The sequence below is a fragment of the Centruroides vittatus genome, unplaced genomic scaffold, assembly GCF_030686945.1.
Source record: "Centruroides vittatus isolate TY-2023 unplaced genomic scaffold, ASM3068694v2 contig_546, whole genome shotgun sequence".
Taxonomy (NCBI): domain Eukaryota; kingdom Metazoa; phylum Arthropoda; class Arachnida; order Scorpiones; family Buthidae; genus Centruroides; species Centruroides vittatus.
Window position 1 is genome coordinate 46,416 of NW_027122322.1, and position 13,632 is coordinate 60,047.

General features: G+C 27.8%; 1 protein-coding gene across 1 annotated transcript in view; it reads right to left on the bottom strand.

Annotated features, from left to right (window-relative positions):
* Positions 1–13,632, bottom strand: part of LOC136978534 (muscle-specific protein 300 kDa-like) — a 232,983-nt gene that overhangs the window by 24,298 nt on the left and 195,053 nt on the right. Inside the window, 8 exon segments of the mRNA XM_067274254.1 lie at positions 326–533; positions 2,759–2,877; positions 4,768–4,932; positions 6,111–6,236; positions 6,790–6,966; positions 7,225–7,398; positions 10,134–10,292; positions 11,649–11,828. Coding sequence (XP_067130355.1) covers positions 326–533; positions 2,759–2,877; positions 4,768–4,932; positions 6,111–6,236; positions 6,790–6,966; positions 7,225–7,398; positions 10,134–10,292; positions 11,649–11,828 — 1,308 coding nt within the window.

A 13,632-nucleotide genomic window follows, 5' to 3' on the forward strand; every position in this document is an offset into this window, starting at 1 on the left:
CTGTTGATATCAGAACTATTTGATAATTCTAATATTGACAAGTATTATCTAAGTTATCCTTACTCTCATAGGATTAAAGTAACCAAATGAAATTTAACTATTATGAATTTTGATTTTTAAAAATCCAGTAAATTAATAAATGATATTTTAGAAATAATTAGAATTAATGTGATAATTTAAATTAAATATAAAATTTCAAAATTAAATTTTAAAAAGAATAAAGGTAAGTAATATTACTGAAAATTAAGGACTGAAAGAAAAGAGACTAATAAAGATAGTTAATCTAGATTTTGTTATTAAGATAAATGCGTATTGTTAAACTTACCTTTGCTTCTTTCAAAGCATCTTCAATTCCTTTGCTATGAAAACCTGGATGAAGAGCACTTTGTATATCAACAAGTTTTTCTTCAATCCACTCATATGTTGACAACATCTCCATACTAACACTATCATAATTTGTTTGAAGTAATTCAAGGCTTTGTTGTCTTCTTAAAACTCTCTTTCTTAAATCGTCTAACTTTTTCTCTAATGATCTGCAAAGTATTCAAATTTTAAAAACATTATTATTATTTTTAAAATTAAAGGTTTAAAGGAAATAGGAAAAAAAATATAAAGTATTAATAATTATTAAAAGTAACCTGAAAACTAAAACTGTAAAATATAAATTTAAAAAACATAAATTAAATATATTGTAATACAATGTAAATATATTCAACATTAAAAATGAAAATACATAAATTTAAAAAAAGATATTGTTATGAAAAGAAAACAATCAATTACTGGTTAATATTAATGAACCTTCTAACAAAGTAATCAATAAGAAACCGGCAAAAGAACCACTCACTTAAAATACAAACATTTTCATCCATTTTTAAAAGGACATCGTCAGGCTGATGTTTGAACAACAGTCGACTATCCTCAATGGCAACGTAGAGATTAAAATCCATTCAAAAATCTGGCAATTTCAAATTACGACACCAGTCTTATGATTTCCATTTTTAAAACGAGAGTTTTGAGAAAGGTTGAGTTTGCTTTTTGAGTAAGTGGTTCATTAATAGTAAGGTTGAGGCCGAAGTTTTAAATGCAAAAATGTCTACGTCAGACGTTCAGTACCGCTTTCCTGTAAACCTAGAAGTTTGACAATGGCATTTGGAATGTTGAGCATGATTCCACTGACTTTCCAAACGCCATTGTCAAACTTCTAGGCTTACAGGAAAGCAGTGCTGAATGTCTGACGTACACGTTTTCGCATTTAAAACTTCGGCCTCAATCTCACTAATATTGTTAACATTAGAAGGTTCATTAATATTATTAGGTATAATAATTTGGTCAAGCAATACATTCAAAAATAATATTTAATATCAAAAGGCTTTAAATATAAAATTTAAGTTTTTCTTTGGTAAGAATGTAAACAATTATCCCTTTTCATATAAAAGCCATAGGTTTTATTTAATCAATACTTTGCATCTACCCTTAGTATTTACAATTGAAAAATAAGTAAATAACATTATAATATTTACTTTTACATAGTTTTAAATAAATAAAAAATCTAGAACTTCTATACTGAAAAAGTGCTTATTATTCATGCTCTCATTGTAGATTGAGTGGGATTGAAGTTTTGTTTTTATTTAATTTCTACAACAACACCATATCTCACTGAGAATTATTTATTAACTTTAACAAACTTTTTCAACAGTTTCAAATATAACAGTTATCAATGTCCCATAGATTTTAAAAAAACCCAATGATGGCCTATAGAACAGGTTGAAAACATTTGTTAAAGTTAATAAATAATTCTCAGTGAGATAAGCTGTTGTGGAAATTAAGAAGCATCTAGCTGGGTATTAATTAATTAATTAAGTTTCTCATCATTTATGTAAAGGATTGCTTTTAACAGAGTAGGGACAAAAGTGACACAACCTTGTAAATTGGTCCCATCTGGTGTTGTATTTGTAAACAGTCGGGGAAACAAAGGGAGTATTGTCTTTGTTTATGGGACTTGTGTGTGGGTGGACAATGTGTTTGCCACATGTTAGCTTACTAGAAAAAAATGTAAACAAGTGACGGACATTACGGTAAGTTTTGGAAAGCTTCCGATGAAAAGAAGAATCCTGATTGGTCGGAAGTTGTCGTCCAAAAACTCTTTAAATAGTAAGACAAGCAAGAGGAAAGGTGAGAAGGGCAAGAGACTGATAATATGGTAGTCTCAGGCACTGAGTGTAGAGAGAGTGTTCTCCTCTGATAACGATCTCCAAGACGGATAAGTGTGGAGACTGGATGGGCCGTATAGTTGAGCCAACTCCACAAGTAGACTGTTTCCCTAGAGTATAATAGTTCCCGAAGGTTAAGCTGACACATGAGACACTACTCTTGTTGTCCTGTGTATGTTATGTTGTTAAACTTGTATACATTACGTATCCTCTTATGTAAATAAACTGTAAATATTCTCTGAATTGAGTGTGGAGGTGTACTTTTCTACAAACCAATGTAAGAACATTCTCGAGTCGTAGAAACCAACTCGAGATGGATCATCGTAAAGATCTTCACTGACACGGTAGCCTACAGGAGTATCATTGCGGAGATCTTCACTGTTTATTTTAAATAAAAGAAAGTTTTGACAAATGATAATTTGTCATAATTTAATATTTTTTTTTGCATTAAATTATAAAATGCTTACACTTTAAAATATTTAACTTTCACCAAGATAATTTATTTATTCATGATTTTACAGTTTAATTTGAATAACATGTTCATTTACCTGATTCTGTCCCATTGTTTTTGATGGTGATCCTCGGATAAAAATTTAGAAACTTCTTCAATTTTATTTTTCAATTTTGCTAATTTTCCATTTATCTTTTCTGTATCTTCCAGGAAATTCTATAATAAAAATTATAAAACATATTTTACGTAATAAATGATACAAAATACATTTTATTATTTTAACAATTCTGCTAAATATTTGTTACATCTCATGTTTGAATTCTATCCCATAATAGTTGTCATATTTTTTAATTTATGAGTCCATTTTTTATCACTTCTACCAAATAACTGAGGGGAGATTTCATCCCAACATATCATAGGGATCATATCAACAATGTAATGGACCTGAAGCAGAGCAATTAAACTATTCAAAAACATTTGTCTATTTTGTTATTTAGTAGCTGTAAATAAAGAAAATGTTTATTTGTGGACATAGTGAATGTTTCCAATTGGAATTCTTTATTAGGTTGCAATTTTCAAGAATTGTAGACCTATAAATCTCCACTGGCATCCGTCTATCTTTTTCAACATCCTCATCTACTTAACTCTGTTCTTGAGGAGTTAGTTAGATGAAAGTTGAGACCAGATATAGAAAGCATAGGGGCAGGAGGCTCCAATTAACTATATACAAACAATTGTCCCTTCAGAGGTTAATATGTTCCCAATGAAAATTTTCCAGATCAGCTTACTGACAAGATGTGAATCCTTGAGACATAAATTACATATTCTATGTTTAAGAAAAGCAATTATGAACACCAGATGCCTAATGTACTGTACACTAAGCTACAAAAACTTATTCAATTTGTAGGTAAGATTGATGATGACAATCTGGAAAGGTTGAAGAAAATGAATAGCCAAATGATTAACTTTTAAAAAAGGTTGTCTCAGGATCTTTGCACATTAAATAACAATTGAAGTGACAAAAATTTGTTGATATGGTCATTTCAATATGCTGGAATGAAATCTTCCTTTCCAGCTATTCATAATTTATGCTAAATAAAATACAAACTTAAAAAAAAATAATTTTTATTTATTTGTGATAAAATAAATATTTATTTTCAACAATAATGAAATAATTTATTCAATATTTAATCAGTCTTTGGCTATTAATACAGATTTAGGACTACATTTAATGCTTCTCGGGAGGTGATTTTCCTATTTAAATTTTTCTTTATTCATGTGTTTAATTTTATAAAATTATTTTCACTTGACATTATCACACTTTCCATATTGGTTACATAAAATTTCAGCCATTGTTATTTTTTCTTGCACTAATGTAGAAATAGCAATTGTGTATTTTTGAAAATATCAAATTTCACTTATTTTTACCTTAATTTACCTTAGACACAAATTATAATTACCGTATTTTACGGACTATAAGATGCTACAGACTATAAGACGCACCTTAAATTTTATAGGTATTTTTTTTTTAAAATTGCTTAAGATGCTACGGACTATAAGATGCACCTGAATTTTGGAGGCAATTTTTTGAAGAAAAAAGTGCGTCTTATAGACAGTAAAATACGGTAAATGCATTTGATAGCTTAGTTCTATTTGTTAGTATGAAGTTTCTATAACAGCAATAAACATGTAACGTGAATAAATGTTGCAAATATTCAAAAGAAAAAATAGTAAATGTGACAACTATTTTGGAACAGAGGAAATATAATAATATATACCAGTAAAAGTTATTGTTTATTGAATTTAAACTACATGGAGCAAAATCTTAAAATGATATATTGTTGCAGATATAAAATATAACTCAAAAATTGATTAAACTAACAGAGTTAAAGAATTTTTAGCAAATAAAATTTTTTTATCAAGAACATATACAGTATGTATATATATATATATATATATATATATATATATATATACTGTAAATTATATATAAATTTACAGAAATTACCAAATAGGATAATTGCATTCTTTTCAACAGCATGCTGTATCATCAGTAATAAATATGTTAATAATATAGATCAAAAATCATAATTTAATATTACTTACTTGTAATGCTAATTGTTTTTGTTTGATTTCTTCCATTTCAGATTTCTCAATTAATTCTAATTTATTACTAGACGTGTCCAAATCAGAATTAATCTCTTCAGCAAGTGCATTCAATTCTTCCAATGTTGATTTATGAGTGTTCCAGTTTGAAATGAGACCAGTTAACTGTCAAATAACATTCAGTATCATTATTTAATTTTCAAAATTCAATTTTATTCCTTATTCATTATAAATAAGATCCTAATGAATATATATTATTATATTTGTTATTAATTTATTCAATTAAATAAATTTTTATATTAAGTAAAATATATAGTTGTTTTTATTCAGATATATTTTCCTAAATTTTATAACTCCAAATATAATTATTTTTCTTTTTTTTTTTTAAGCTCTAAATTTTGATAACAATCAAAAATTAAATGATCATATAAGAAACTAAAGTCTGAATCATATTAATAATCAAATAATCAAGCCAGGTTTACTATATTGCTACATTTTGGCTAATTAAATATACAAATTTGGAATAAAGGTAGGTAATTAAGCTACCATATTGTATTAAATAAATAATTTAGAATATTCTGAAGAAAAGATTGATCTGAGCAGGATTCAAACCTGCAGTTTCTGCTTACTGTGCAGATGTGTCACAAATTACGCTGCCCAGACCACCTTCCAATCTTCTTTTCTAGATGAAATTAATTTAGAAGTACAACCATACAGGTTATTTGTCACATTAACTGGGGATGACCATTAAATTAATTACATATTGGCAGTTATATAAGAAGTAATTCTGACAATTTTACAATTCATTTTCACCCATGCTAATTATAGAACAATATAAGCAAATAAATTTATAGTTATATTAAATAACTTGTTTCTTTCATATTTTTTATCTCATTATTCTAAAATTTTAAATTTTATTTAATGTATAGAAATTTATTGTTTACGAAAGTCCTTGTTTTTTTGTTATAAAACATATTAAATATTTCTTATTTTAAATGTTTTTAAAAAGTTTTCTTAATATTTTCGTAAAAATACTGCAAATAAAATGAATGCCTTTCAGAAACAAGCACTTATTATTCAAATAAAAATTCAAATAGTTTAAATTTTACTTTAAAAAATTAAAACAATTTATTTAAAACATTTTATTGGAAATATTTGAAGTGATATTTTATTTAGAAAATTGCTATTTAATTAATTAATATAGAATATTCAAAAAATTGTTATGAATGAATTTTATTTACTTTACAAATTTTGTTGCCTTCAAATAACTTTTAAGGGATAATAAATAGTCAAACAACATTATGATTTAAAGGTTTTATGTTTGTTGCTTTTTAATTTATTACCTGAGTATCTAAGTTCTTCAGTTTTTCTTTTAAGAATGATTCATCTGCTTCTGGATTTATAGACTTCTCTTTTTCTTCCAATGTATCTATTGATGCTAATTTGTCAGCAAGGTCTTGCTTCATTTCCTAATTATTAAAATTGAAATGGATCTTTTAAATCATGACATTTAGAAAATTTAATAGGAAATATCTACCTAATTTTAACATTTAACATAATAATTAAACTTAACAAAAGATCAAGAATAAAGCAAGCTAGATACTATATAAGTTATCATTTTATAGTTAAGTCCAGGTTTGTTAGTGAAATATTCATAATAAAAAGAAGAGGAATAATATTCATTATCTGAAACATTTTTCTTTATTTATTTTATTTCATTTGTTTATTTTATCTTAATTCAAAAATTAGACATATTTCTATTTAATATATTCAATTTCTTCAGTTATTTTTCAGATTATAAAATATCAATGTTGAGTGAAGTTGAAATTATTTATGATTATTTTATTTAAAAAACCATATTAACTATTAATACATTTATAAACAGGTAATACATTTTTTTATAAATTCTTATAAAAATATTTTATTGATCTAACGTCTCGTTTAATCTAGCTTATATATCTATATATATTTAAATTTCTTTAAGAATTAAATACAAAAGATATTGATATGATTAATTCTTACTTCTAATTTTCTGATTTCATCATTTACAACTTCAGGCATCATTGCTAATGGAGCGGACTGGAGATGTGAAACTTCTATTTGCCTTTCAGCTGTCCATTTAGAAACATTTTCTTTTAACTGAGCAGCATCTTCCCATTCATTCACTATGCTTGTAAGTGCCAAAATTTGAGATTCAGCCTATATTTAATAATAAAATTGTTTTAATGAAGTATAGAAAGCAAGATAATTACTTACTATAATGAATAATTTCGTAATCAGTTTTGACCTCATCAAATATATATCTTTATAAAAGGGAATTTCATGAATATAAATTTGGTAATGATTAATTAATTAATGATAAAAATATACTTTTAGCGTTAATATTAAAAATATTGAATATACAATTTTGCTCTAATAGTGTTTGATATTTATTGTTTTATAATGAAATTAACTTACTTGTTCTATGAAATCATGAAGTTGAACATTGATCTGTAACTCCCTTTCATTAAGTTTTGTATCTAAACCATCATCTGGAGTTGTTGGTCGACTTATTGATGAAGTGGCTTCCGCAAAACCTTGAATGGCTGTTTCTAATTGCTGCTTGGCTGTGTTTAATTTACTCAAAATATCCTATTTGTAATAAATAAAATATTAAATCATTATACAATTTATCTATTGACATACAAGTCATTTATTTATTTTTTATTTTATTTACTAAATCAATCTACTAAACTTATACAACAGAAATAGTTTGGGGGGGTCTCATTACCAAACATTCCCAAACTATTTGCATTCACTAAGACCCATAAACTGGGCACCACTCTAAGACTTATTGTTGATAAAACAAGATGTCCCACACGCATACTCAAAAATTTGTTACATAATCAACTTAAAGAACATTTACAAAATTATCAGTTTACAATATATAACTCGCAGGAATTAGTGGAAGGAATGATACATAAAAACACATACATAATGGTTCTGGATTTCATATCCCTCTATCCATCTATTAAACTACAACTGTGCTTTTGTGCACTGAGAGATTGGCTGTTTAAAACTGCTATCGAACTTACCCACCACCAACATATCGTCGTGAATCTAGTTTACATAATCTGTTACTCCTCCTCCTTCCAATATAAAAACACCACATATATATAAAAAAGAGGAGTACCCATGGGCAGTCTGATATCTGGGGATCTCCGTGAAATGGTGGAACATATATTGGAACTAACAGTACTATCTCTATTCCTTCCTCACATCCACATTTGCAAAAAATACATGGATGACATTTTGATCTTTGAAAAACTAAACTGAACATAGAAGCCTTTGTAGATGCCATGAATAACAACCCATTTGGCTTGAGTCTCAAACTGGACTAATCCTGCAATACTCAAGCCTACTTCTTAGATCTATAGTTATTCATTCAAGAGGGCAACATCTATATGAACATTTATTATAAACTGGATCATCTGCCAGTATTTATACCAGTATCCTCCTGTGATCCATATTCGTATGAAGTGGCAGCATTTCGATCCCTAACAAAGAGGGCTTTCACGCACTGCACTTACCATAAAGACACATTGTGGGAGCTACATCACCTGGAGTTTTTGCAACCAAACATGGCTACAAAACAAGCCTTATCCAAAAATTCACCAAAGCATATAACAAAAATAACAATGGAAAGAATAATGAAAATAGTGGGCAAGATACCAATACATGCCATATAGTAGTAGAGTATAATCATATGATGAAGAACATATATAAAGAGATAGCAGAGTATAAGAATGCCAAAATAATGTATGTATGCATCTCTACTATATACAACTTACTATACTCTACTATACAAAACAGCAAAGATGCAGCCCATCAATTCTGCTTACTGAGGTATATCATATTCTAGTGACAAACCATAGAAGCCAACAGGAATTGGAGTATATAGGCTCCACAACATGCTGTCTACAAAAGAGATTGGCTGAACATAATTATGATATAAACTACAAGCTCACCACTGCCTTGGCTATTTAAACCTCAGACAGCAACTCTACAGAATGCTGCCATTAGGACCTTAGAATTGCTGAAAACTTATAAAGCCGAAAAACAAGAGAGAAGCATTAACTTCAAAGATGAAAAACGTTTATCCTAAACAAGGCAGATATTACTTTAAACCATATTCGGGCTCTTTAATAACATCAAAATTTAGAAACTTTTTAAAAGTTTAAAGAAATGATGATTTGAAATGGCTTTAATATATTGTATCCCACTTTACAACAATGACATCACGCAGTTAATTTAACCTAGAGATGTGTTCGATTAACAAAACATTTTTTAAAATGCAACATTTATGTTTGACCTGAAGAAGATCCACTGAGGATTGAAAACATTAGTTGTTATCAAAATAATAAGCTACTGGAGAATCGTTTAGAAGGTACAGTACTTCAAAGAAGGTTTAGTGCTATATTTCCACTCCAGTATTAATTAGTGTGAATAGAACAATAACCTAAGTAATACAAAAAAGAAATCATGGTTAAATCCTGACTTGAATTTTTTTCTTTTTTTTAATTCTTTTTACTTTGTAGATAATAAAACAATAATTTTTTTAATCAAGCCCATAATAGAGTAAGTAGTCAATAGTGAGGGATGTGTCTGACTATCGTAAAATATCTGATCTCAGATTTGAATTTGGTTCCTCAAAGCAGTAAATACACATTTAAACTGTCTTCTAGCCATCTCCTGATTTGGATTAAAAAAACACAGAAAAAGAGAAATTAAAACAAACAATATTACCAAACAAAGATATAATAAACAATTGTATCTTTAGAAGTGTCGAACACAAATTCCTGTTAATAACAATCACATGGCTTTTTCCACCTTTATTTAGTTGATACCTTTATTTAGTCAACTAAATAAAGGTGGAAAAAGCCATGTGATTGTTATTAACATGAATTTGTGTTCGACACTTCTAAGAATAATACAACATGGTTTCACAACAAATCAATTGTATCTTTGTTATAGCAATTTTCCATTATATCAGTTACATTAAAGTTTGAAAGTTTTAAAGTATAAAATTTGATTTATTATTATTTTAAATTTTGGAAAATTCTAGAGAACATTAAAAATAATTCTTCAATAAGAATTACATGTTATCATATAACACTCAAAATTTATAATAGCAATTATCATTTTAAAATAATATTTTAAGTTTTAAATATATACTTTAATTTTTATTAAATTATAAACTGAAATTTACAATTTCTACCTTTATTTATTAAAATAAATAAATAAGTCCAAATTGTCCAAAAGTTATTTACATACATTCGGAATAAAAAAGAAAATTGATTCTGATACAAGAGTAAAATAATGCTTACTTTTGTAGAATCTAATTTATCTTTAACACTGTCTATAGAAAGCATTTTGTAGTTTATATCTGAAGTAAGCTGAGGTTCTACATTTGTAAGAAGTCTACTACAATTATTCATAGTTTCTTCATAATTCATAAATTTTCTTAATGCATCTTCCAATTGTGCCTGTTAATTAAAAAAGATTGAAAATAAGTTTAGTATATAGTTAATTAATTTAGAATAAAGTTTTGATTAAAACCTAATTAAGATAGAAGTAGATTTATAAATAAATGTGTGGAATCAGTTATCAATTAAAAAAGTAAAACCAAGTTTGTTTTATTCCAAAAAAAAGGGTATTATAGAACAATATGACTAGAAAATATTTTTCACAAGGATCAACTATGTCAGAGTTTAGGACAAAAATCTGAACAAGGGCACCTATACTTTGGGGTATTTTGGGCATGTGCCCTCTTTTTGCCTCAGTTGCCCTTTACCTAATCCCCAGGGTGTTTCCAAATTCAATTATCAACAAACAACAGAAAATTCATGAGTTCTAGATTACTCTGCAAATATAAAAGAAACTAACAAACAATTTTTGTCCATTAATCCATGCAAATTTGTCATATGTCTGCCAAAACGTACTTTAAAAACAAGGAATGTTTCTTGTTTTCAAAGCCAAATTAGCCTCCTTTTTTATAGTGTGTGTGTGTGTCACTGAATCTGAGTACAAATTCTCAATATATAAAAAACTTTAATATTCTGTAAGAAAACAATTAAATCATTTTATGAATCATTATTCAGCATTCATAAAATCTTTTTTTTGCTCTCATAACTGGGAATGGAAAGTTCTTGCAACAGTGTTCATTAACAGTATTGATGAGAGTATCATGTGAAATAACACTTTCAATGTAATTTGTATGTATTAAATTGCATGTTTTTTGTTTATTCTTCTTGGTTTCTTCTTTGTACTACATATGTTGTTATTACAAACCATGATCATAGCTTAAATCTAATGAAAACTTTTTTATATAAATCATAGGTGATATAATTTTATGACCACTGCTGTTATGTAGAGTGGCATTTTACTAAAATACAAATCAAATGCTGATACAAATATATAGCAAAAAAAAAAAATATATTTCTTTTGAATGAAACTAACTATATATTTTTCAGAATATAATAATATTTCTATTTGTATTTTTTCCAAAACTCATAATGGACATATAAATTTAGTCAAAAATTTAGAAAATAAATAAGATTTTTGTCTTTTAATAAATTTTCTTACAATAATTATAAAAACCCTTTTGGCTAAAAGCAACAGTTTTGAAAAATTAAAACAAGTTTATGCTTTCAATCTAATGGTTTAAAATGTTTGCAATGAAATCTTCAACTTTATAAAGAAATTTATCCTAAGTAATAATTTTGTTTACAGGAATATTGAATCAACAGATTAAATTCTACTAAAAATATATAACAATTTAATTTATAATAAAAACTAAAATATTTAATATAATATTGTAATTTAATTAAAAAAATTCATACTTTGATTTGTTCAGCACTTGTTAATAATGAATCATAACTCTCTTGAATATTTGCTAACTGTTGTTTAATTTGATCTTCTATTTCAGGTGCTTGGTCTTTATAATTATTAATTAAATGATATCCTTTATCTTTAACATTGTCTATTACTTTTTGATATTGCTGAATTTCATTCAAAATTGCCTATAAATAAAATAAAACTGTAATTAAATAAATTTATATTTATATTGTAAGTAAAATTAAAAATTTATTTTAAAATATTACAAAAATGATAAATACAATAGTTTATGTATTAATAACCAATGTTTCAATTTAATTTAATTGGGCTCTGATTTTCAAAAATTGCAGCCCACTGGCGTCCATCTGTCTGTCCTTCCTTAATCTCGAGAATGGAGTTAGATAGATGAGAGTCGAGACCAGATACAGAGAGCTTAGAGACAGGAAGCCAATTAACTATACAGGGAGTATCAGTACAGCAGTTACAAACTTTCAGCAGAGATAGAGTACACCTAGATGATGGGAAATCACATAGCAATGCATGGTCGAAAACGCTTTCCTGGCACGGTAGTGACAATACAAAACACAAGAAAGGAAGGACACGAACAGGGTGAGAAAACGTGTTTATTATTCTTAGTACAGCAAAAATCAAAGAAGGTGTTTGAAATTATGACTCCGGGCCATGATGCAGGCCTCACATCTCTGGCACATTAAAGATCTAACATCAATAATACCAGGCATGTCCTGTACTTCCCCAGCAGCTGTCATGATGCATGCAACAAGTTCCTCAGCACTGTTAATAAGAGTTTCATACACCAGTGCTTTGATGTATCATGTACACCAGCCAAAGACGTCCCAGTATTTTTGCCATACTAAGAATAATTAACATGTTTTCTCACCCTGTTCATGTCCTTCCTTGTGTTTTGTATCATCACTACCGTGCCAGGAAAGCGTTTCCGACCATGAACTGCTATGTGATTTCCCATCGTCTAGGTGTACTCTATCTCTCCTGAAAGTTTGTAACCACTGTACCAATACACCCTGTATATGAACTTCTGGTTTGGACTAGAAGTCATATTATTTCATTTCAAAAATTTTCTCCTGAACAGTTATGGCCTGACTCCATTGTCAACAGGAAAAATATGATGTACAGGAGCAAGACACTATTAAAATTGAGAGCACTGTGACAAAAAATTGCAGCCCAGCATTGTGACAATGTCACAATAAATAATTTAAAATTTTAATCATTTATTACCAATTTTTTGTTAATAAAAATAGCAATTATCAATAGGTAGAACATCATACTGTTAAAAACAAAGCATTGAAATATATTAAGGATTACTTAAATAGATCAGAAAATAAGTTTACAAGTCTTATTGTTTAAAATGTCAAACTGGTTGAAATTTCCAGAAACTGCTGACACAGAAACTAGTATTAACAATTACACAATTACAACAGTGATTTGATGTATATATGCAAAAAGAAGACCGATGCCATAGTTTATCATGGTAAACTGCATGCAAAATTAGTCCTGTGTGGAAGATTGAGGAGTTAAGACTTATATAGTTTTTGTGGCTACAGAAAATACTTAGCTTTTACAGTATCAATGGGATTGCTGTTGTAACAATGCTTAAGCATATACAGCATGACAGTCTTACAACTTATTCCAAAAGTTCTGTTGGAAAGCAATAAAATAACTCCCAAACAGTCTGAATTCAGCATCCCAAAATTTTAATGCTTTTATATCTGATTATGTTAAAAACTAATTTTTTTTTTTCCTTTCTTGCAGAGACACAATGCAGTGACAGTTGATTTAAAACACTGGGCAAATTTTCATCCTTTATTCGGTTGGCCAACCGAATAAAGGATGAAAATTTGCCCAGTGTTTTAAATCAACTGTCACTGCATTGTGTCTCCGCAAGAAAGAAAACATAAAACACAGTTTCCTCAAGAGAAAACTAATTTACCAATGGCATCTTCATTTGTATTT